The 26521-nt window shown below is 43.8% G+C and overlaps 1 protein-coding gene across 2 annotated transcripts in view; it reads left to right on the top strand.

Annotated features, from left to right (window-relative positions):
* Positions 1-26521, top strand: part of ZDHHC14 (zinc finger DHHC-type palmitoyltransferase 14) — a 291719-nt gene that overhangs the window by 156956 nt on the left and 108242 nt on the right. For both annotated transcript variants that reach the window (XM_030316681.1, XM_030316682.1), the window contains exon 2: positions 14322-14482. In XM_030316681.1, coding sequence (XP_030172541.1) covers positions 14322-14482 — 161 coding nt within the window. The remainder of the gene's footprint in view (positions 1-14321; positions 14483-26521) is intronic.

A 26521-nucleotide genomic window follows, 5' to 3' on the forward strand; every position in this document is an offset into this window, starting at 1 on the left:
GGTTGGCTTTGCTTTTAATTGTGACATAGGAGCACCAGGGTGTTAATATCTAACTGTCCAGTTTAAGATGGAAACCCACAAGGGTGGCTAAAGGAGAACTTTCTCCAGTCACATGCCTGTGAGAAAATGTGCAGACCAGAGATGGGAGGTAACTCGAGTTTTGTATCTTTAAATATATGATACTCTGCACCTCGCCACCTGCCGATCTAATTACAGACACCTGCAGAAATCCAGGGCTTTAGCCCTTTGTGGTTTTGATCTAACCCGGAATATGCATTATTGTGAAGCATCTTCTTTATTGATACTTGATGTTTTTGAAAGCAGAGACAGATTTTAATATTTGGCAATCCCTCCCCCCCCCCTTTTTTGGTTCAATGAGATGTATGCATTTATTTTTAATCATATATTTTCTGCTGCAAAAATAAGCCATGTTAATTAAGAAAATTTAGAAACTACCAAAAGGATATAGCTCTGCAAAATCACCCTCATATCTTTCACCATGGGTAATGAGGTAATGTTTTAGGGCACAGACTTTCCTTTGTGAATATACATATGTGTTTGAAACAAAAATGGGATCATCTCGTGTCTACTTTGTATCCCGTGTGTTCTAGATGCCTATTCAGGTCATTCGACCAATATTCATTCAAGGCCTACTATGTGCTGAACTCAGTTGTAGGCACGGTGGGTTACGTCTGGGAACCAAGCAGGCAAAAATTCCTCCTGACTTTGAGTTTTTCTCTGGTGGGAGAGTCAGACAGTGAAGAAGGTGAGCGTGGACAGTTCATGGGCCAAGCAGGGTTAAGTGATAGGAGGGAAGATAAAGCCGGGAAAGGGCCAGGAGTGCGGGCGTGTTGGCAGTAGGAGGGCTGGGAGTTTACCCAGTGCGGTCAGATGTGGTCAGAGAAGGTTCTGCTGAGAAAGTGATATTTGAGCAAAGACTTGGAGGAGTGGAGGAGCTCTGTGGCTCCCCACAGGATGGCTTCTAGGCGAGGGCACCGCAAAAGCCCAGGCAAGCAGGACTGGCAGCCTGCGAGGCCATAAAGGGATGTGAGGAGGGAGCAGAGTGTGAAAGAGGCGGGTAGAAGATGAGGTCAAAGGTAATGAGCCAGGTGCTGTAGTTGCCAGAGGGGCAACGGGACCGGACAGCTTTCACGGCATCGCTCTTGCTGATGGGATAGACGGTGGGGGATGGGCGTGGAAGCCAGGGGAGGGGAGGATGTCTGGAAAGTGTTGCTTTGGTGGGAGGCGTCAGGGACGAGACTGAGCCACAAACCTCAGACCCCTCTGAGTAAAAAAGCAATTCAGAAAAGTGTGAAGACGTGCTAGGATTCCTTCACCAGTTCATTTCATTCACTTAAAAAAATATATTATCACAATATCACAATAGTGATACATGATTTTAAAACTGCTGTCCAGGGGAGCCTGGGTGGCTCAGTCAGTAAAGTGTCCGACTTCGGCTCAGGTCATGATCTTGCGGTTCGTGGGTTTGAGCCCCGCATCGGGCTCTGTGCTGACAGCTCAGAGCCTGGAGCCTATGGCTTCTCTCTCTGCCCCTCCCTGCTTGCACTCTGTCTGTTTCTCTCTCTCGAAAATAAATAAACATTAAAAAGCCCTGCTATCTAAATAAGTCTAAAATAGCCATATACAATATACCATGTACAATACAGGCTCCAAGTGATTAGAGAGTACTGTCTTATTTGGCACATTTTTCCCTCAGTGAGTCATGTTAAAATGTTGGCACCTTAGGTTTGATAAAATACAGAATTATGAATAGAGCTTTAGTCCTGCTGAGACTTCTGTACAGAGTTGCCAAAATGGTTGGAGCAGACATCCCTTCATGTGTGACACAGTTGTGTTTGTAGTTAACTGCTCTGGGGGTCTGTCTCTCCTATTAGAATGTGAGCCCCTTGAGGGGCACCTGGGTGGCTCAGTCGGTTAGGCCTCCGACTTCACCTCAGGTCATGATCTCGTGGTTTGTGAGTTCGAGCCCCTCGTTGGGCTCTGTGCTGACAGTTCAGAGCCTGGAGCCAGCTTCCGATTGTGTGCCTCCCTCTCTCTCTGCCCCTCCCCCACTCATGCTCTGTGTCTCTCTCTCTCTCTCTCTCAAAAAAAGGAATAAACAACAACAACAACAAAAATGTGAGCCCCTTGAGAACAAGGATCTTGTCTTGATCTTCTTGTATCCCTGGCATTGGGCCTGGTGTGTTGGCATGTAGTACGTGCTCAATAAAAGTGAGAGCAATTGGATGAAGGAAGGAATGATGATCGGTGACATCAGACATCCACAGTATCCACGGTACCTGCTCTGCATCTGTAAAACTTTCCAAAACTCACACAAAGGCCAAACGTTTCTGAGGCACTCTTCTTCATGACACCCAAGACCACGTTTGCATAGCCCTAGCTTCTGGGACACTGAAAAGGAAGGACGTTGCCCAGTGTGATGGTTGGGGCGGGGAGCACACTCTGCAAGAGAGCACACTTAGCATTCTGTTTAGGACTGGGGCAAAATGCGGTCTCTCCTCCCGCCACTCTGTTGAAGCCCCCCACCCCCAATCTCAGCAAGTCCCAGGTGCGGGGCTTTCTGCAGGGACCTCTCTGGTCTGCCATTCTTATGGGTCCAGGATGCACGTGAAAGCAATGTGATAGCCCTACCATGACCAAATAGCTCAACGGCCATACTCCATCTGACAATGACACAATCATCAGAGTTAGGACTCTAAGGGAAAATCTGGGATATATGGTCACCATGCCTAAGTAATCACATGAGGTCATTAAAAAGCCAGTCTCGAGGCAGAGAAATACTGGCTTTCCTCCCTGAGATTCACACACTAGCCTGAAGCCTTTGGCTTCCTGGAATCTTAAACTCAAAAATCACTTGGCAAAATCTCTGAAATGCCAGGATCCCCCTAACCAGCTCTCGCACTTTCTCAACAATGGATGGCTATGTTGGGCTGTTTACACGCTGTGAATTGAAACCTGCATTCTCAACTCCAGAGTCCCAGGTTCTCTGGTGTCATTGGACCTATCTGGGTGGTCTGGGAGGCCCCGGGTTTAGGATAATGATACTGATTTTTGTTACATAGCAGCTGCACAGGCTTCAGGCAAGATCGTGCTGTTTGGGGCGAGCCTGCAGTGACCACATGCAGCTGGGAGGCCTGCGGGGAGAAATCCAGATTCCTGAGCAACTGGTCCCCTCCTGAGTCCATGAGCTTTGCCTGCCTTCTGAACAGTTTACAAATGTCTCTGTGGAGTTCTGCCCTCACCCAGCCTTCCTCTCTGGGCTTGAGCTTTTCCTCCTAGTTTTCTTTTGATATATTTCCCCCTCTTTCCCTGGATTCATTTATTTAAGTTCCTTCCTTCCAGGGGTGCCTGGGTGGCTCAGTCGGTTAAGCAGCCTACCCTTGATCTCGGCTCAGGTTACGATCTTGAGATTTGTGAGTTCAGGCCCCGCGCTGGGCTTTTGTGCTGACAGTGCAGAGCCTGCTTGGGATTCATCTCTCTCTCTCTCTCTCTCTACTCTGCCCCTCCCCTGCTCATGCTCGCCCTCTCCCTCTCACTCTCTCTTTCAAGATAAATAAATAAACTACAAGTAAAAAAAAGTCCGTCCTTCTGGATCATATTTGTAGATTCATCATTATGAACAATTAGTAAGAAGGGAGCTTTCAGACACTGGAGGTGTCTTACAGGGAAATGGTACTCTTAGGAGCTTATGAAATGATCATTGTTTTTCCCCATTCTAGAGCTGTGAGTGGACATTATTTCTGAATCCACTTTTTCTCTACTTGTCTCTAGGTGATGTGCTTATCTTGGCCTATAGTGGTACATTATTTCTAAGTGTGTGATTAAGGGGACAAATCATACAATTAATGGTGTTTATGTCCCTCCCTATAAATGAAAAATACATTTATTTTATAATGACTCATATGAAAAGGAGAAAGATCATTTCTATTATAACCCTTATAACCTCTACTCCTCACAAGGCTACTCTGTTATTATTTCAGACATGTGAGTCATTGGCTTAGATTATTTCATTTTATGATTATTTGCCCTATCTATTACCGAAAGGCATTGCAACCAAGATTCTGGAATTTAAAATAACGGGTTAACTTTGTGATTTCTGAAACAGAAACGTCTTTTGTTAGAGTACAGCATCACGGAAGTGAAGCCGCCTCCCCCTCCTGTATAAACTTCAAGTGCATGCCTGGTTTCTGTGTGTAAAGAATAGTGAATCTGGTGTTTATACCTTACATGTGTACTGGACAGAACACGAATATCAGATGTAGGCCATGTGGTCAGGGGTCATGAGCTGCAATTAACAGGACTTTTTTCTGTATGTGTATCCATTTGCAGGCAAAAAAATTAAAAGATGACACAAATTGTTTTGAGATGGGAAAAGATTCTCTACTTTTTGTTCCAAAGGCCACTTGGTTTTAATGTCTCTGCTACATCTTGTTAATGTTTTGTTTTGTTTTGTTTTTCATTTTAAGTAAAGCTAATCTTCCCTCAAAGAATGTATTGTGGAAAAACAGAGAGACCTGGCTACCCAATAATGAAATCCAGATTCCCTATCTGAAATGTTTCAGAAATTAATTTAGACCAAGGAGTCTTGTCCAAGGAATCAGTTTTATGTCAAATTCTAACCTATGAACCAGTCTCTAAATATGAATGCTCAATTAATGACAGTGTTGATTCTGGGATGTCAGTATCTGTTTAATGGTTAAAAAAAAAATCATAATTAATGACAAAACACACGGATTACGTACGTAGTCTTGGATAACCCAGCATCCAGGCAGCAGTCCCACCCTTCGCGAATAAACATCAAAACAGAATCAGTTATTTTCACAAAGATTTGGGAAGATGGCTAGGAGAAGTGAAAATATTTCTCCTCATCTTTTTGGCAATGCTGCATTTTCTAATTTTTACCCGGAAGGCGGCGACAGTCCCTGCTGGGTATTCAGTCATCACACCCAGAGCCTAACAGCCCCCACTGACTTGCACGGTGGGGAGGGGGGGCACCGTAATGGCTTTTTATCATGTTAGCATTTCCTTTGTCTGGTGCTAAATTAGCTCATTTCTTTCATGTTATGAAAATGCATGCTCTCAAATTATTTCTTTTTCTCTCCTGCCACTTTCCCATTGAGCTTTATGAAGAGTAAGATGCTCATAGCCTGTTTTCCACAGGCCCTGGGTAGTATGTAGGTCACAAGTCTTCAGATGGAACGAGGACTCCATTTGGTGTTTATATCTTTGACAGCTGCATCATCATCTTGTATCAAATCCAGGCCCTCGGGGGAAGGAGTCTTCCTCCCCACAGATGGTGCTCAGAATTGGAGATCCCAGCCACAGTTGCTCAGAAATGTGAAGGAGCCATTTTCAAGTTGTCTGAGCTCGGGCTAAGAATCTTCTTCTTGCTGGGATGTGGCTGGGGTTTCCCATTAGTCTTGCCTCCTTCCAGAGGTCTAGCGAACACTGTCCTGGGCAGGGTCTTTACCAGAAAACAGGTGTTTTCTGCTTTCTCTGAGCAGCGGTTTGAAGGTGCCTGGGTAGCACTGATCTCATCATTTGCTTAGGGCCGTGAATTCTGCTGCTTTGTAGAAAGAGCGTTGTCCAAGATTTCAAAGACAAACTAGACATTGTTCTTTGTCACACAGAGGCTGGTTGGAATGGGGGACTGTCACAAGCCGCCAGTATTGTACAAAGTCGTACCAACATAAGGCGCTTTCTCTGCTAGGACTTCAGGGCATGGAGGGGTTAGGGGCTCTAGTTAATGCTCACAGGATGCGTGCGTATTGCACACTCAATTCAGTGAACTAGAGAGAATCTACTCCTTCTCTTGGCCAGAGAAGCCTCCTGGACAGGGCATATCCTTAGCACCCGTTGGAAGGAAGTTTCCTGCAACTCCCTTAATCTTGTGCCCAGCAGGCTTAGAAGACAGAAAAATGAGTTCTAAACACAAAATGCATTGTTGATGTTGAGAGTGTGCCTGATTTGACTTTCTTCCTCTTTTCCCTGTTACTATAAAATTCGGTTGGATGGGGATCATTCATTCAGTCACTTAGCAAGTATTTTCCAGGCACCTGCCCTATGTGAAGCATTGTGCTGGGGGTTGTGAAGGACACAGCCGTGAGCAGGGCCAAGTCTTGCCCTCCAGGACCTCCAGTCCAATCAGGTGCATGGGGCATGTCCACCAACACCACAAGTACCACAGAGAGGAGCAAACAAAATATTACAGAGGCGCAGAGAAAGAAGCCATCACTTCTGCTTGGCGTTGAGCCAAGAAAAAATTTTCACAAAGTCTTTATAGGAACTTGAACATTGGGTGTCGGGGCATTCCAGCCACAAGGGCTGGGTGAGCAGATGCCTGTGTGGGAAGGCCGAGGAGTCATGGACGCCTGAGAAAGAACATGAACTTAACTTAGCGGGAAAAGGGGAGTCACTGCAGGCTTTGGGGCAGAGACGCATGGTCTAGAGCTGACAGGTGGTTAGGGCAGGTTGAAGTGGGGGCCTGACAGGCAGAGGGCTGAGACGCTGTGCCAGCTGTCCCCCAGGCTGGAGAACCCGAGGAAGACAGTGCATGGGACTTACTCCTTGAGGTGCTTGCAAGGATGGAGAGGGGCAAAGTGAGGCTGTAGGGTGTGCTTTGGGCAGGACGAAGGCTGCCTTCTCTCTAATTAATAAGAGGGAGGGATGATGCGGTGCCCATGGGGCAGTGCACTGAGGTTCCTGCGGGGGCTTCTGGAAACAGACTCAAGAGAGAGCTGGGTTAACATCTGGGGGGCCCACAAGTGCAAAGCCACCTTGCAACAGGGCTTGCTTTTCAAACCAGCACTTCCCGATCTCCCTTCCTGCTCCTTGTCCTTTCTTCTCCAGCCACCAGTGTCTAGAAAGGGCACTTGGCCAAGTTAGAGGTCTCCACCATGAACTGGGATTGCCACATTTTTAATTACTTAAATGAGACCGCTTGCCACTTACAGTGACCAAAGGACTTCTTGTCACCTTCATCTCATGACCAGAAAAGTCAGGGGACCAGCCTGAGTTTTTACCCAGGGGCAGGAGCAGGTTTCAAAGGAAGACCAAAAAAGTTGTATTTCAGATTCACATGTGATCCCTCACAGTCAGAAGCCCTGGTGGGTGGTAGCCATTCACTTGTCATCTAGACTCTCCCCATTCCTCCTTTCCTGGGTAGGTCATAATTAATCTGCACCCCAAGTGCAAATAACTCAAACCACAATGTACTATCTCTGGGAAGAGAATGTGCCAGGGGACAGAATACTCAAGTTAAAGACAATGATCTCTCATTTCAAATGTCACATATTAGCAACCTAGTGCGGTGGACATCCTTGGTGGGAGATGGGGGAATGCAGGTAGAGGCTATGGGAGACTCCGGAGCTGTCAGCCTGGAGAAGTGGGTGGCCCTTAAAGATAACAGCCCCACATGCAGTGGACTTGGGACAACAAGAAGCCATATAGGACGTGGCTTACTCATTAGCTACATCTTGCTCTATGGAGGCAACCTCTGGGACTTTGAGCAGGCATCCTTTGAGGTCAGCCAAGTAACATTTCAGACCTAAAAGGGAAAGACAGATAATGCTGTAACCCAAGATCTGCTAAACCACCTCCACAGGGGGTTTCTGACAGCACTGAAGTATCCTTCATCCTTGGAGAAGCCAAATGGAACTAAATAAATCACAGCCTGCAATACTCATGATGGATCACATCCTACTGACCAGTGGCCCCATCATATTGTCCTGCTGTGCCCTGGGTGCTGCCGCATAACAACTCTTCCAACTGTTTCTTATTCAAACTCATTAATAACAAGAAGGGAGGAATGTTGACCTGTTTTATTCTCTGCCATTATTCAAATAGGCATCCTCCTGTTGAATTTGGAATTTAAATTATGGAAAATCATATTCTACACAATTAATCATTTTCCTAACCATTTTGTAAAAAGAATATATACAGGGTGCCTGGGTGGCTCAGTTGGTTAAGCATCTGACTCTTGATTTCGGCTCAGGTCATGAACTCAGAGTTTGTAGATTTGAGCCCCACATCAGGCTCTGCACTGTTGAAGCCTGCTTGGGATTTTCTCTCCCTCTCACTCTGCCCCTTCCTGGCTCGCTCTCTCTTTCTGTCTCTCAAAAATAAATAGACATTAAAAAAATTAATACGCATGCATGCACACACACACATACACACACACACATAGTCCACCTAGAGTAGATTCTTTTATACTAAAAAATACTTTAGGGCTACAGATTCAGAGGGGCACATGCACCCCAATGTTTACAGCAACATCATCAACAATAGCCAAATTATAGAAAGAGCCCAAGTGTTGGGATGAATGGACAAAGAAGAAGTGGGATGTACATATGGAATATTACTCAGCCATTAAAAAGAATGAAATCTTGCCATTTGCAATGATGTGGATGGAGCTAGACTGTATTATGCTAAGTGAAATAAGTCAATCAGAGAAAGACAAATATCATATGATTTCACTCATATGTGGAATTTAAGAAACAAAACAGATGAATATAGGGGAAGGAGGAGAAAAAAGAGAGAGGGGAGCAAACCGTAAGAGACTCTTAACTATAGAGAATAAACTGAGGGTTGCTGGAGGTGAGGTGGGAGGGGAGATCAGCTAGATGGGTGATGGGCATTATGGAGGGCACTTGTTATAATGAGCACTGGGTGTCATATGTAAGTGATGAATCACTAAATTCTACTCCTGAAACCAATATGATCATATATGTTAACTAACTAGAATTTAAATAAAAACTTGAAAGGAAAAAAATATTTTAGGGCTAATATATGTAAATTGAAATCCATTAATACCAGGGTCAGTTTTATGCCTCTGATATGGACTGTGTTTATTTCTGATTGTGGTACACCAGCACATTTCCAAGGCTTCATACAGTGGTAAGGTTGTTTTTTATATGACAATAAGTATAACCAAGGTAATGTCATACTTTATGCCACAAATACCTTTTAATGACCCTCTAGAGCTTGAGTTCCTTGCTCTTAACTCCAGGATGATATCACAGTCAGAGATTTAATCAATAGACTTGCAGCAATCAATTTTTATTACCAGCTCTTCATAAAAGTTCCATGTCACTGTCCAAACATGGACTTACAGTCTAAATAACGTAATAGACACGCCCTGAGGAGCACCTATCCCCAAAGCCCACCGCACCACACCACGTCATAAAGCTAGGATTCAGCCCCATATGAACATTTGGATTCCAGGTTTGATTCAGTAGTAAATGTGCTTTTGATTGTCACTTTATACTGGATCTTAGTGGGGCCATCTTTTAAAATCTTCTCTCTGTCTAATTCCTATTGCAAGAAAATGTTCCCTTTACAAATCCAGAAGTAGATACTAAGGGCTATTTACCAGATTATGGTGTCCTCAGTCTCTTAAATGTTTGGTTATTTAACTTGAGGCTTTTCACATTTTTTAAGAAAAATCGGAAGCCCATTAAAGGGTATTAATTATGTTCAAATTTGCCAGAAAACACTCGAGGAAAGCAATGATTTTTTTTTAATGTAGAGCAAAATCAGTTGAATTTAAAAAGTCCTTTCCATAATTGAACTGAGTGCTTTCACAAAGTGCTTATCTTTAGGTTAGAGAGTGTTGTGTTCCTTTTATCCACATTCTTTGTATCTTAGGGCTCTCTTTGCCAAATATACTGTTCTACAAGAATCTCTGAGGATGTTCAAAAAGGTCATAAGTGTCTGGAAGTTTGGGCAGGGTCACACTGATGCAGGAGTGACAGTGAACAGTTTTTTATGGTTTCCTGTGAGTCCCATGAAGAGAAGTCACAACTGACAATCCAGCGAGTGAAATGTGACACGAGAGATCGGTGATGGTTGTTTCATTTTGTTTCTGCAGGGCAGTTGGTATGGGAAAGATGAACGAGATGTTAGAAATGTCATAAATTGTTGTGTCTCTAAATCAGGTGTTTCTCTTGGAGACCCCAGTCTGCCTGCCTGCAGGCCATGCCTCCCAGTCGTTTTGGGGGTCACTCATCCACCTTCTTAGAGTTGTTGGAAAGTCATCTTTACTGTGACCTGGTCTTCAGGTCTCTGTCTCATTCACCATGCCTCTTCAAGACCAGATGTTCTAACATGCCTGATGCTGGCCTCGGCAAAGGGGATCATGCCCCGTGGTCCTTGAGGCCTGGACTCTTGCTGGGATCCCCTTGCCATCCCATCAGAGATCTCACTACCTCCTCTGCAAGCACGGCACAGGAATGGGGTGCTGGTCCCTAACATTCCCAGGACTGAGCCCCCTGTCCACCTCCTTGTCTGGAACAAAGCTTTCATCTCTACTCTCTCTGTTTGTTTCAGCTTGAATATCTGCAAGCGTATCCCCTGGTGGGTGGCCCATCCAGAAGGTGATTTCCATTCCAGATCCTACAATCTTGTGATTCCCTGTTGTGTTCCTTGATGGTGCCCATGAGGTTACTGAACGTGGTGACAACAGACTGACCACGGTCATTGCAGATCCGATCCTCACTCAGCTCCAGGCATGGCGTTGGTTCCCACTCTGCCATTCGCCACCTCTGTGGAGTCAAGGGACAGTGATAATGGGCCAGGGTGCAGTGCTTAAAGCTGTTCTGGTGCCTGGATCCCCAGAGCCCAGCTGGTGTAGACTAGAGTCTCCCTGACTCCTCACAGTCCTTGCTGAATATCTGCTCCTAGGACTGAAAGACAGCGAAGGGGTTTCGTAGAATTGAGTTGGGCCACGCTCTTCAATTGGTAGCTCAAATGCCTTCTGGATATGAGTCTGTTCAAGTTTTATATTTCTTCCTGTTTGAGTTTTGGAAGTGTGTGGGTGCTTAGGAATTTGTCCATTTCTTCCAGGTTGTCCAGTTTGTTGGCATGTAATTTTTTCATAGTATTCCCTGATAATTGCTTGTGTTTCTGAGGGATTGGTTGTAATAATTCCATTTTCAGGAAGAAATAGAAAACTTGAACAGACCCATAACCAATGAAGAAATTGAATCAGTTATCAAAAATCTCCCAACAATAAGAGTCCAGGACCAGATGGCTTCCCAGGGGAATTCTACCAGACATTTAAAGCAGAGATAGTACCTATCCTTCTCAAGCTGTTCCAAAAAATAGAAAGGGAAGGAAAACTTCCAGACTTATTCTATGAATCCATCATTACTTTGATTCCTAAACCAGACAGAGACCCAGCAGAAAAAGAGAACTACAGGCCAATATCCTTGATGAATATGGATGCAAAAATTCTCAATAAGGTACTAACACATTGAATTCAACAGCATATAAAAAGAATTATTCACCATGATCAAGTGGGATTCATTCCTGGGCTGCAGGGCTGGTTCAACATTCACAAATCAATCAATGTGATACATCACATTAATAAAAGAAAAGATAAGAACCATATGATCCTGTCAATTGATGCAGAAAAAGCATTTGACAAAATTCAGCATCCTTTCTTAATAAAAACCCTCAAGAAAGTCGGGATAGAAGGAACATACTTAAACATCATAGAAGCCACTTATGAAAAGCCCACAGCTAATATCATCCTCAATGGGGAAAAACTGAGAGCTTTCTCCCTGAGATCAGGAACACGACAGGGATGTCCACTCTCACTGCTGTTGTTTAACATAGTGTTGGAAGTTCTAGCATCATAATCAGACAACAAAAGGAAATCAAAAGGATCAAAATTGGCAAAGATAAAGTCAAGCTTTCACTTTTTGCAGATGACATGATATTATACATGGAAAACCCGATAGACTCCACCAAAAGTCTGCTAGAACTGATACATGAATTCAGCAAAGTCTCAGGATACAAAATCAGTGTACAGAGATCAGTTGCATTCTTATACACTAATAATGAAGCAACAGAAAGACAAATAAAGAAACTGATCCCATTCACAATTGCACCAAGAAACATAAAATACCTAGGAATAAACCTAACCAAAGATGTAAAAGATCTGTATGCTGAAAACTATAGAAAGCTTATGAAGGAAATTGAAGAAGACACAAAGAAATGGAAAAACATCCCATGCTCATAGATTGGAAGAATAAATATTGTTAAAATGTCAATACTACCCAAAGCAATCTACACATTCAATGCAATCCCAATCAAAATTGCACCAGCATTCTTCTCGAAGCTAGAACAAGCAATCCTAAAATTTGTATGGAACCACACAAGACCCCGAATAGCCAAAGTAATTTTGAAGAAGAAGACCAAAGCAGGAGGCATCACAATCCCAGACTCTAGCCTCTACTACAAAGCTGTAATCATCAAGACAGCATGGTATTGGCACAAAAACAGACACATAGACCAACGCAATAGAATAGAAACCCCAGAATTAGACCCACAAAAGTATGGCCAACTAATCTTTGACAAAGCAGGAAAGAATATCCAATGGAAAAAAGACAGTCTCTTTAACAAATGGTGCTGGGAGAACTGGACAGCAACATGCAGAAGGATAAAACTAGACCACTTTCTTGCACCATTCACAAAAACAAACTCAAAATGGATAAAGGACCTGAATGTGAGACAGGAAACCATCAAAACCCTAGAGGAGAAAGCAGGAAAAGACCTCTCTGACCTCAGCCACAGCAATCTCTTACTTGACACATCCCCAAAGGCAAGGGAATTAAAAGCAAAAATGAACTATTGGGATCTCATGAAGATAAAAAACCTTCTGCACTGAAAAGGAAACAATCAACAAAACTAAAAGGCAACCAACGGAATGGGAAAAGATATTTGTAAATGACATATCGGACAAAGGGCTAGTATCCAAAATCTATAAAGAGCTCACCAAACTCCACACCCAAAAAACAAATAATCCAGTGAAAAAATGGGCAGAAAACCTGAATAGACACTTTTCTAAAGAAGACATCCAGATGGCCAATAGGCACATGAAAAGATGCTCAATGTCACTCCTCATCAGGGAAAGACACATCAAAACCACACTGAGATACCACCTCACGCCGGTCAGAGTGGCTAAAATGAACAAATCAGGAGAGTATAGCTGCCAGAGAGGATGTGGAGAAACGGGAGCCCTCCTGCACTGTTGGTGGGAATGCAAACTGGTGCAGCCGCTCTGGAAAACAGTATGGAGGTTCCTCAAAAAATTAAAAATAGATCTACCCTATGACCCAGCAATAGCACTGCTAGGAATTTACCCAGGGGATACAGGCGTGCTGGTACATAGGGGCACTTGTACCCCAATGTTTATAGCAGCACTTTCAACAATAGCCAAATTGTGGAAAGAGCCTGAATGTCCATCAACTGATGAATGGATAAAGAAATTGTGCTTTATATACACAATGGAATACTACGTGGCAATGAGAAAGAATGAAATATGGCCTTTTGTAGCAACGTGGATGGAACTGGAGAGTGTGATGCTAAGTGAAATAAGCCATACAGAGAAAGACAGATACCATATGGTTTCACTCTTATGTGGATCCTGAGAAACTTAACAGAAACCCATGGGGGAGGGGAAGGGGGAAAAATGTTAGAGAGGGAAGGAGGCAAACCATAGGAGACTCTTAAAAACTGAGAATAAACAGGGTTGATGGGTGGGAGGGAGGGGAAAGTGGCTGATGGGCATTGAGGAGGGCACCTGTTGGGATGAGCGCTGGGTATTGTATGGAAACCAATTTGACAATAAATTTCATATTTAAAAAAAAATGCCTTCTGGAAAGCAGAAGTTTATTATAGTCCACCTGCCTAAATGCCTTTAGTCTTCTTCAGAAACCGGCTTGCAAGTTCATTTCCATAGCTCATTAACCTCTTTTGGACAGATTAGCTCCAAAATATTGAAAAACGGTTTCTTGCCTTTAAAGGGTGCATTTGCGCTTCTCAGCTTTTGGGCCAGGAAGGTGTTCAACTCAGGAAGGAAAGCCTGGGTCTGGGGAAGATGGTTCTAAGCCGGCATCTTCTTTTCTTGTGCAGTTTCAGGGAAGGCTGGGAAGACGGCACAGATTCACTAGCTGTATTGATAGCTCGCGGGGTACAAGCTCTTGTTCATCCTGCACTGATCGTGCAAGTGGGATGATTTTCTCTCCTCTGCCAGTGTCTTTCCCGAATAGCACTGTGGGAGCAGAGGGCCTGGGGTTTTGTGGCTCGACAGGGAGGGTGAAGCTGTCCACAAGAGAGAATTGCAGACCTCCCCAAATGTAAATGCTTAACATAGATGAATTTTTAATGGAAATCAATTTTGCTCCTCCAAAGAAGCTTACGGCTTCTTGGAAAATATAGACTGCTCACTGTTGATTACTGACATTATATTTCCTTTCTCTTTCCCCTCTCCTCCTGCCTTCCCAACCTGTTGGCAGCTGCCCGTATCTAGCAGTGAAAATCACCCCCGCCATCCCCGTGGTTGGTGGCATTCTGTTCTTCTTTGTGATGGGGACCCTGCTTCGCACCAGCTTCAGCGATCCGGGAGTCCTTCCGCGAGCCACGCCGGATGAAGCCGCCGACCTGGAAAGGCAAATAGGTAACCTGGAAAGGCAAAAAAGCAGACGAAGGTCTGCCCTTAGCCTCGGGTCCCTTCCCACCTTGGCTCGGCCACAGTGTGGAAGGACAGGCCCAGGTGCCCGTGCAGGAGGGGCAGGCGGGGCACTGGACAGTGACGCCTAGCCGGGGAGGAGTCCCGGAAGTCTTCGTTCCCGCCGCAGCAGGATGACCTGAGTAGAGGTGGGGTGTAAAGTGGCTGGAGGTAAGGCCCAGGGGCTGGCGCGCTGGAGGCGGGCTGGCGATGCCATCAAGTGAGGGTCGGCGCCAAGTTCTGTTTCCCGATGCTTCTTGGAAACCCAAGCTCCTCTGAGAAGGAGCCTCTGTTATGAAAGACCCATAGTTTTAGGTGGCTGCCCTCTGCTCCCTTTATGCACTTCATGCTAGTTTCTGTAACAGAAACCTGGAGAGGTTACATCTTACCCCGCTGTCTGGGTTATCCAGCCTAGGACCCAGAACTTCCTTTATTAAGGCATGGCCAAGATAGATACATATTTGTGATATATTATTGAGCTGAATAGCTTTGGTTTTCCTTAGATATGTATCCTAGGATTAAAAGTTTATAGCAACACATTTTAAAACATAGTAAAACAAACCCTAATCCCTCACGGAGCAAACTTTTAAAGTTGTATTTTTGGTTAAGAAAAGAGAGATGCCTCTTGCTCTTAAAAGTTTGCATTTGTGACCATGTGGCTTGGCGGTGGTGCAGTGATAATCTGACAAGAGTGTCAGAGGGGCTGTGATCACTCCGTGTGAACATAAAGCTTAGCATGAAAACCCACCTGACAGTTCCCTCCTGCTGTTCCTCCTACGCCGTGGGCTTCCCTTCCCAGGCTTACTCAGCTGAAAGACCCCCCTGCTTTGCAGTGTAAAGAAATACAAGCGTGGGTCTTGAGAGACAGCATCTGCTGTGGTCTGCCATCCCCAAGTACCAAAGCATGACTGTGTCCTCTGAGTATCTGCCTACATCCCTGTTGTCCAGGAGGGGGGCAGTGAATGACTTAATGGTGGGAGTGTTTGGTGGGGGTCTGCTGGGCCACAGCCTTCTTGTGTCCTGAGGCAGGGAAGCAGAAGGAAGAATCAGCAGTGGAGAGACAGACCGTCTCTTAGTCACCTCATCTTGGGATTTCAAGACATTAGTTATGAATTAATTTGTAATTTAAAGCCTTGCACTTATAGCATGTGAATCATTTGTAAAGGCTACCCATGGCTATTGCTGAATTTGATCATATCCAAGCAAGTATTGGGTTATTACATCCATCTTACCAATAAGGAAACAGAGCCTCAAAGAGGCTAAATGGGAGAAAGTGGCAGAGCCAGACCCTTGAACCCAGGTCTCCTGGGTCTCAGCCCTTATTCTTTCCAGAGCATCATGTCCCAGGGGAGAGACAGGCCCAGTTTCCTTCGAAACAGAACTGGGCCTATGGAAACTGCACGGTCTGTACCTACATCACATTAGCATGCAGCTAGAAAATCCTCGACTCAAGCAGTGTGCAAAGAGCCCAGCTCTTCACACTGGCCTTGAAGCATTTTCCTGCTGTGATCCTATTTGCTATCCCACCTCTTGGTTAGTGAAAGGAGCATCTGCAAAATCAACAAGATTAGGAACTGGGGATGATAAAGAGTGCCACCGGAATTCCCTAAGAGAGTTTCCGTTCTTCCTTGTTAATATTGAAGAAGTTGAGTGATTCACTGAAGTGCTGTATATATCCTAAGAGCAGTATTTTTCAACATGAACATTCTTAAAACCAGCGCTGCCTCATGCTCTCAGAGACACAGAATCTGTGAGAGAACTAGATGGGGTAAAGGATGAAACCGAATCTTGTTTCCTGTGAGGAAGAGCAGAGGGGCTTTAGAGACAGGCGAGCATGGCGGACATGAGTTGCTCTGCGCATCCCTTCCCCAAGAAGCAACAAAAAAATTGGAAGAAATAGTCACAATCATTTCATGGCTCTAGAATTCAGCTGTATTGAGGAGCAGTTACTCATGAAAAACTGTTGGACTTTGGTTAAGTAGAGTGGGTGTCTATGACGTTCTCACCTGGAGCTGCTTCAATCCCCACCCAAATTCCAAAGGTGATAAAGTTCAACCTGGACAGGGCAAGCTCTGAAAACCAGCAGCTTCCCTGAAGGGCCAATTTGCTTTGGAGTGAAGTATGGAAAAAATCAGTAACTGAAACTTTCACCTTAAGAAACTAGAAAAAAGACAAACTAAACTCAAAGCAAGCTATAATAAGGCAGTATTAAAAATGACATTGGAGGGGCGCCTGGGTGGCACAGTCGGTTAAGCGTCCGACTTCAGCCAGGTCACGATCTCGCAGTCCGTGAGTTCGAGCCCCGCGTCAGGCTCTGGGCTGGTGGCTCAGAGCCTGGAGCCTGTTTCCGATTCTGTGTCTCCCTCTCTCTCTGCCCCTCCCCCGTTCATGCTCTGTCTCTCTCTGTCCCAAAAATAAATAAACGTTGAAAAAAAAATTTTTTAAAAATGACATTGGAAATAAAAGAAATAAAATACAGAAAACAACAGGGTAAATCATAAATCAATGAGACCAAAAGTTAGTTCCTTGAGAAGACTAACAAAACTGGCAAACCTTTAACTATACTATCCCCAACCCCTTCCAAAAAAAAAAAAAAAAGAGAGACAGAGAAGATACAGATTACCAAAATCAGGAATGAAAGCAGAGGCCTCACTGTTGACCCTACAGATAGTAAAAGGATTTTTACTTTATGCCACAAATTAGACAACTTAGATGAATATAAAAATTCTTAGAAAGCCACAGTTACCAAAAGAATGACTCAAAAAGAAATAGAAAAGCTCAAGAAACCCATAACAAGTAATCCTTACCTCATACCTTACACACAGTTTAATTCGAAATGGATCATAGACCTAAATTTAAGAGCTAAAATTCTAAAACTTCTGAAAGAAACATAGAGAAAATTTCCATGACCTTAGGATAGGCGAAGACTTCTTACATAGACACCGAAAGCATGATCTATAACGAAAGTCAAAGATAATAAATTGGATTTCATCAAATTAAAAATTTTTGTGCTTCAAAGAATACCTTTAAGGGGCACCTGGGTGGCTCAGTTGGTTGGGTGTCCGGGCTCTTGATGTTGGCTCAGGTCATCATCTCATGGTTTGTGGGATCCAGCCCCGTGGTTGGGCTCTGTGCTGAGAGTGAGGAGCCTGCTTGGGATTCTCTCTTCCTCTCTCTCTCTGCCCCTCCGCTGCTTGAGCTCTCTCTTTCTCTCAAAATAAATAAATACACATTTTAAAAAGATACCATTAGGAGAGCCTGGGTGGCTCAGTTGGTTAAGTGTCCGACTTCTGCTCAGGTCATGATCTCCTGGTTCACAAGTTTGAACCCTGCCTTATGCTCTATGCTGACAGCTCAGAGCCCAGAGCCTGCTTCAGATTCTGTGTCTCCCTCTCTCTCTGCCCCTCCCTTGCTCATGCTCTGTCTCTCTCTCTCATAAATAAATAAATAAATAAATAAATAAATAAATAAATAAATAATTTTTAAAAAGACACTATTAAGAAAACAGAAAAACAAGCCAAAGACTGGGAGAAAATAGTTGCAAATCATATCTGATAAAAATATCTTGTACTTGTATCCAGAATATAAAGATCTCTTACAACTCAATAATAAGATAACCCAATTAAAAATGAGTAAAGGATTTGAACATTTTTCCAAAGAAGATATATGAATGGCCAAAGAACACACGAAAACAGGATCAATATCATTAGTTAAAAGGGAAATGCAAATCAAAACCACAATGAGGTACCACTTCACACCCACTAGAATGGCTCTAATCCAAAAGACTTGAGAGTGACAAATGATGGTGAAGGTATGGAGAAATTGGAACCATCACATATTGCTGGTGGGGATGTAAATTGGTGCAGCCACTTTGGAAAACATTTCCTTAAAATTCTTCAAGAAGTTAAGCATAGATTATCCTACAACCCGGCAACTCTATTTCTAGGTATTTATCCAAGAGGAGTGACAACATATGTCTCTGGTGTGCCTTGTACCTAAAACCCCAAAACTGGAAACAACACAAATTGTCCATCAGTGAGCAAACTGATGAACAACATGTGGTATATCCACATAGTGGAATACTATTAAGCTATAAAAAGGAGTCCAGTGTTGACACGTTACAACACAGATAAACCTTAAAAACACACTCAGCAAGGGGTGCCTGGGTAGCTCAGTCAATTGAGCATCTGACTTTTTTTTAATTTTTAAAACTGTTTATTTATTTTTGAGAGAAAGAGACTGAGGGGAGAGGACAAAGAGAGAGAATCCCAAGCAGGCTTTGCACCATCAGTGCAGAGCCCAATGTGATGCTCAGACCCACGCACCGTGAGATCATGACCGGAGCCAAAACTGAGTTGGAATCTTAACCGACTGAGCCACCCAGGTGCTCCAATAATAATTTTTAAAGAGGCTCAGACACCCAAAAAACAGAACTCCAAAATTTACAGTACGGACAATAACCATCACCCACAATCTCGTTACAGGAAAGAGTATCTTTTTTTAAAAAATAATTTTCTTGCTTTTTAATTGAGATACAATTAGCATAACATTATATTAGTTTCAGGTGTACAACATGATTCGATAATTGTGTAGATTGCAAAATGATCGCCACAATAAATATGATTCACATCCATAACCATAAATAGCTAATAAATTATTTTTGTAATGAGAAATTTTAACATTTACTCTCTTAGCAACTTTCAAATATGCAATACAATATTAGTAACTATTGTCACCATGATGCACATTATACCCTTATGACATTTATTTTGTAACTAGAAGTTTGTAGATTTTGACCCCTTTTACCCATTATGCTCACCCCCACCCTCCTTACCTGGCAATGACCAATCCGTTAAATCTGTTCTCAGTATCTATGAGCTCTGTTTTTTTTAAAAGTTCTTTATGTAAGTGAGATTATACAGTATTTGTCTCTCTTTCTCTCTTTGATTTATTTCACTGAGTATAATACATTCAAGTTTCATCGATGTTGTAGCAGATGGCAAGCTTTCCTTTTTTATGGCTAAATAAAATTCCGTTGTATATACATACCACATCTTTTTCTAAAATTTAAATTTTAGTTGGTTAACATACAGTGCAATATTAGTTTCAGGAGTAGAATTCAGTGATTCATCACTTACATAGAACACCCAGTGCTCATCACAACAAGTGCTCTCCTGATACCCATCATCTATCTAGCCCATCCCCACCCACCTTCCCTCCATCAATGCTCAGTTTGTTCTCTATGGTTAAGAGTCTCTTGGGTTTGTCTCCCTTTATTCTCTTCCCCCACCCCTTCCGATATGTTATCTGTTTTGTTTCTTAAATTCTACTTATGAGTGAAATCTTATGGTACTTCTCTTTTTCTGATTTATTTCACTCAGTGTAATGCATTCTAGCTCCATCCACATCATTGCAAATGGCAAGATATCATTCTTTTTGATGGCTGAGTGATATTCCATTGTGTATATATACACCATGTCTTCTTTTTTAATTTAATTTTATTATTATTATTTTAATTTATATCCAAATTAGTTAGCATATAGTGCAACAATGATTTCAGGAGTAGATTCCTTAGTGCCCCTTACCCATTTAGCCCATCCCCCCTCCCACAACCCCTCCCGTAACCCTCTGTTTGTTCTCCATATTTATGAGTCTCTTATGTTTTGTCCCCCTGCCTGTTTTTATATTATTTTTGTTTCCCTTCCCTCTTGTTCATCTGTTTTGTCTCTTAAAGCCCTCATTTGAGTGAAGTCATATATTTGTCTTTCTCTGACTAATTTCACTTAGCATAATACCTTCCAGTGCCATCCACATAGTTGCAAATGGCAAGATTCCATTCTTTTTTATTGTAATACTCCATTATATATATACACACACCACATCTTCTTTATCCATTCATCCATCGATGGACATTTGGGCTCTTTCCGTACTTTAGCTATTGTTGATAGTGCTGCTATAAACATGGGGGTGCATGTGTCCCTTCGAAACAGCACACCTGTATCCCTTGGATAAATGCCTAGTAGTGCAATTGCTGGGTCATAGGATAGTTCTATTTTTAATTTTTTGAGAAACCTCTATACTGTTTCCCAGAGTGGCTACACCAGCTTGCATTCCCAGAGCATCTGACTCTTGATAATGGCTCAGGTCATTATCTCATGGTTCATGGGATCAAGCTCCACATCAGGCTCTGCACTGACAGTGAGGAGCGTGCTTGGGATTCTCTCTCTGCCTCTGTCTCTGTCCCTCCCCTGCTCACACACTCTCTCTCTCAAAATAAATAAACATAACAAAAACGCTCTAAGCGGAAGAAGTCCGATCAGAAGTCTACATATCGTGTAGTTCCATGTGTATGAAATCTCTGGAAAGGGCAATCTTTAGAGACAGAAAGTAGATGAGTGATTGCCTGGGGTGGGGGCAGGAGTGATGGTCACCACACTTGGACTTCAGAAAACTTGCTAGAAATGGCCTCAACTTGGGCTGTGGTGCTGGTTGCACAATCCAGCACATTTATTTAAGGTCATGACATTGTATATTTCCAAAGGCTAGCTGTTAGGTTTGTAAGTTTATAGCACAATAAAGCTGTCAGGGAAAAAGAGGAAGAGAGGAAGGGGAGAGGAGGACAATGGGAGCAGAAGAGGAAGAAGGGCCCACTCACCTCTAGTTGTGTGACGTTAGGCTAGTGGTCAAATGGCAATAATGATGCGTATCCTATAAGGTTCTTTTCAGGATCAGCTTAGTAAATGGTTGGGGTTTTTTGGTTGGGTCCTTTTTCTTTTTCTCTTTCTTTTTCTTTTTCTTTCTTTCTGTCTGTCTGTCTTTTAAGAAAAGTAGAGAAATTCTTCTCTTTTCCCACCTAGTTCTCTCCTCACCTTCCACATACATAGATTCTTATAAAAGAATTCTCGACCTGAAATGTGGTAGGAATAAATTGCACAGTTGGTCTAATTCTTTAAAAGGAGTCCTCCCTCCCCTATATTACTTGGCTGTGGAGAATAAGATTCTGTTTCAATGAAATCTTAGCACATTTATTTTGTGCCATCTAACGAAAGAAGGAAAAATGAAAATTACATTTGGAAACTTCTTATTATTAGTTATTAATCCTAATTATCTGTAGTAGATGTCTCCTTACAGAAGCCCAGGATCGCCGCTGGAAACCAGCCATCTGAGTAATTGCTGGAAGCTGTGGGTGGAGGGCGGGCACAGCTCCCTGCCTTCAGATTTCTGCAGGGGAGTAGGTGGTGAGGAGGAGGAGACTCAGTGTCTCAGAGTCTGTTACAAGTCTCCCGAAATGCCTTACACTTCTTTTTTCTGGAACACCTTTCCTGATGAGTTACACTGCAGCTAAAAATACACCCAAGAATGGCAGCAGGGGTGCAGGGAGGTCTCACTGGGGTTCCTAAAGTCCCTGGAGTCCTGCTTGGAAATGTGACCCTTTGGAGACTCAGCTTTTTCGGTTCACTTGGGGATGATAAGATACTAAGCAACTGATTTGGAGTTAGAAAAAAAAAATGATGAGAGGGGCACCTGGGTGGCTCTGTCAGTTGAGTATCTGACTCTTGATTTCAGCTCAGGTCATGATCCCAGGGCCGTGGGATCAAGCCCTGCATCAGGTTCCACACTAGTGTGGAACCTACTTGGGATTCTCTCTCACTTTCCTTCTGCTCCTCTCTCCCACTCGTTCTCTCTCTGTCTCTCTCTCTTAAATAAAAAAATAAGATAAAAAAATCTTTAAAAAGGAAAAAAAATTATGAGATACTGCATTATAAATCACAGGATCAAAGCATTTCATTTCAAGTAGGGATAGACCTTTACAGGGATCAAAATGGGGGAAAGTGGTGGGTCTGCCTCTCTACTTTTCATTATGCGTGTGGTCACTTCCCAGCCCCACTGGTCCTGAGGATGCAGAGAGAGGGAGTCCAGGAGGAGTTGAAATGTGAACGCAGCTTGCTGGACTCCCAAAAGCAAGCCTAGTTATTTAGGAAACTCTCTCCCTGTGTCACGGTAACCCTGACACTACAGAGTTCCAGCAGGATCCGTAAAAGAAGAAGATGATAAATTGATCACAGATCAAATAGTTGCTTGGTGAGGGCGGAATTCTATCAAAGGAAGTAGGGTTGTCTTTAAAAAAAAACTCACCTATGCTGTGGCAGCGGCAGAATCTGAAGAATTATTACCTCCACTGTGCAACTTTCACTGGACAGCTAGAACACCACTCTGCTAGTCACAGTGCGTCTTCCTTCTCGGTCTCCTTCTGTCTCTTTCCCTCCCTCTCTCCTTTCCTCTCTCTCTCCCTCCTCCCTCCCCTCCTCCCTGGCCCTCTCCTCCTCTCCCTCCCCCTGCTTCCTCCTCTTCTCCCCCTCCACCTTCTCCTCCCCTCCTCCCTCTCCTCATCCCCTCCTCCCCCTTTCCTCTCCCTTCCTTAGCTTCTTTCTCCCTCTTCTCCTCCCCCTCCTCCACTCCCTCCTCCTCTGCCTCATCTGCTTCTTTCTCCCCCCTCCTCCCTCTCCTCTTCCTCCCCCTCCTTCTCTCCCTCCTCTTCTTCCACTTCTCCCTCTCCTTTTCCTCCCCCATCTTCTCTCCTTCCTCCTCTTTCTCATTCTCCCTCCTCCTCCCCTCTTCCTCCTCCTCCCCCTCAACTTCCTCCCCCTCCTCCTCTCCCTCCTTCTTCCCCTATTTCTCTTTCTCCCCCTTCTCCTCCCCCTACTTCCCCTCCCCTTCCTCTTCTTCTTCTCTTTCATCCTCTACCCTCTACTCTTTTGGTCAGATTCTCATCAACCTCTTTTCTTGAAGTACACAGAACCAATCACCATTTCTAAGACAAAAGTTTCATCTTTCCTTATTTCCTAAATTGGACTGGACATCCTCTAGAAGAGATGTTTAGGAGGCACGGCTGTTTCTGATCCCGAGGAAACACTGGCCAACCAGCCGCGGTTCCGCCCCATCCTACATAGCGCAATTCCTGGGAAGAGTTCCATGGGAACAGGATGTTTTCATCCGCCAATTTGACTTGCTAGAGTTTTTTTCCCTAGAGACATCTTAATTCTGTGTTTAAGAGTGGAAACATTTTAATTGGAATTTTAACAACACTGATGGATTCTTGTTGAAGAAAAGACTTTGCGAATGAATACTCTAAGCCATTTTAAGACCTTAATCAATTTTATCTGTTGTAAAGCTACACCATTTCCAATTTTTCCCATTGCTGTTTTTATTTTACTAAAATTATTATGATTAGAGTCATTTCTGCATAAAATTTAAAACTAAGAATGTTTTCATTAATCAGTCTTTTTGTCATGAAAGTTGTCATTATGAATTTTCTTACGGAACTGTTATTTCCAGTAAGACAGATTTTCCTGGCGATTTAATTTTTTAAGTCAATACTGGCTTCTTTTTGTGTTGGTTATTTTTACTGATGACATTCACCATAAAATTGCTTTAAAATGTGATTGTTTCATTTATTTTTGGCCTCACGATTAGTCTGTTGTCTGTGATCGATCTGTGATTAAACCTTCCTTAGACTTTGAGTCACTCTGTGTGCTATATGCTGGATGCCACAGTGTAGAACATACAAAAAGAGAAAGGGCAGGGTCATTGGTGGTTAATTTGATTGGCTTTTGCCAATTTTCTTTTCAGAAGGTGATATTTTCTCACCCTTCCCCCCAATTTTTGTTTGCATTTCCCCTCTCACCTCCAAAATGATCCCAGTTTATCCATTGTGTAATTGTTGTTTGCAGTGGACATTTTGGCCTTTCATGAACAGTTGGCCAGACCCGGAAACCCTGTTCGCTCTTGAATTACACCTGCCTGTGTGGGATTCCTTCCGCCTTTGCCATCGTCTCTGCCCTGCTTCTTGCTTCCTGCCCCCTTCTTTAACAGAGTAACCATGATGCCACTCCATTAGCTTTGGCACTTTCTCTTCCATGCACCATCAGCATTTACCTGTGTCCATTGAAGTAAAATATTCTGCGTGCTTTTCCTGTAAAGCAGTTGGTTGGTCGGTCCATGCTGAAAGATAGAATGATGGTAATGGCTGTTTTTCACTGAGTGCCTCTCTCGTGCCGGGCATCATACTCAGCCCTGTCTATGTAGGACTTCCGTTATACTCACAACATCCACTCCATGGTGTTTAGACACTATTGTCCCTATTTTAGTCACAAGAAAGCCAGTGCTCAGAAAGGACAGTGATTGGTCAAGGGTCATTTGGCCAGAGCTGGGAACATAGGCCCGTCTGCCATCACCCCCTGTGCTCCAGACCACTGCCCGTGGTCTGGCTGCTCTGGGGAGCCAGGCTCTGAGTGAGAGTTTCTGGTCTTAGTGGAGCAAGTAGCCCTTCCTGTTTTCCCTAAGTTGCTTTCTCTCCCCCCCAGGCTGTGGGCATCATCCGACTCTCCCATCCTGTTGGCCGACTCCCCCATCATCTCCATGACTCAGAAATAGAGAGCCATGCCCAGCACATTGTGGCTACAGGGCCTGGTTCTCAAATCCCGGGCCCAATTGTGTGGAGAGAGTGGAACTGCCAGGAAGGTCCAGGCAATCCGACGTCCCTCTTGAAACTGACTGCCTTTTGTCCTTTGGGACTCTCACTGATGCCCACATGCCCTGTGATACCGTGAAGGAGTTAAAGGAAGAGGGGAGCAGGGTGTCCCGCCGTGTCTAAAGTACCTTCTGGAAGGGACAAGGCCTTTGAAGAAAATGGCATCCCAGGAATAAAAAAAAAAAGAAGAGGAAGAAGATTCCTTGTTTAAGGGAAAATGCTAGAAACATCTAGTGCGTACTAATGCCAAGGAAGGATAGGCAGTGATTCTCCCATACCAACACAGGGTGGCAACTCAGAATGTCAGAATTCCTCATTGTCTCTTTAAAAAATAATCCAGCCTGGGAGAGCTGGGAACCAGATGTCACAATTCGAAATTGTGGTATTTGGGGAAATACCACAAGATTTTGAAAACTCTAGTTCTGAGGGAAGGAAGGAGCCAGAGATTTTGTTTTTCCAGAGGATTTAGGAAGAGGGGTGTTTTTCATCCAGGATGTTCACTAAAGTCTATATTATAATGTCTTCTTCCTGTAGAAATCCAAATTTGCGGGAATGCACCATGTGTTGGAACCGAGGCCAGTTTCTGATGTAAATGTATTCACGGGTTTGCAAGGTTAGGACATTTTACTGTGATGGTTGGGATGGAGAATTGTAAGGACAGAGAAGAGTACTCTGGTGCTCCCACCCCTGGTGGATGCCCTTTACAGAGCAGTCCTCCAGAGAGCCTTGTGGGTGGCGAGTGGGATTTTCCTCCTTTTTACAGGAAGAGACACTGAGACGAGGGCACTTGCTGAGATCGCGCTTTCTTGTCCCCGCTGCGCTGAGCCTCTGAATCTGAATTCCTAAATCCACAGCGGTATTTTGGTGACCTCTGTACTCCCCATCCTGAATCCGCTGGGTGTGTCTTTTAACACAATAAGTCTTACTAAGTTGAAGGTTGGACTTACAGAAGTGTACCCATGTACACATTTGGAATCTCTTCTGGAGAATTAACGAACCCACCCTGAAAACAAAGGGACCACTTCATTTCAGATGGCTCTCTCTCACGGCACCAATGTTACATTCTTTAGAATCTGTTAAATCAGCAAAAAGAGCAATGTTGACATACTTTGACAAAAGAAAGAAAGGAAGAAAGGAAGGAAGCGAGGGAGGGAAGAGGGAGGGAGGAGAGAGAGAGAGAAGAAACATACTGTAATTATAATCAGTTCTCATATACAAAACCACAGAAGGGGGAAGGTTGGTCCACTAACCAGGGTGAGGAAGAGGTCAGCTGTGAGTGAGCAGAGGAAGCCAGAAGCTGCAAGGAAGGGAAGGACAGGCTGGTGGCATGGAAGGGATGGAGAGATTGGGACCGCGTGGCTCAAGAATATGGCCAAAGGAAAGAGCAAGCGTCTGGCGCGTGTTCGTGGAAAATAGAGGCCCACCCCTCCCCAGCCAGGGGCACTGAAATGCACAGA

The sequence above is a fragment of the Lynx canadensis genome, chromosome B2, assembly GCF_007474595.2.
Source record: "Lynx canadensis isolate LIC74 chromosome B2, mLynCan4.pri.v2, whole genome shotgun sequence".
Classification (NCBI taxonomy): domain Eukaryota; kingdom Metazoa; phylum Chordata; class Mammalia; order Carnivora; family Felidae; genus Lynx; species Lynx canadensis.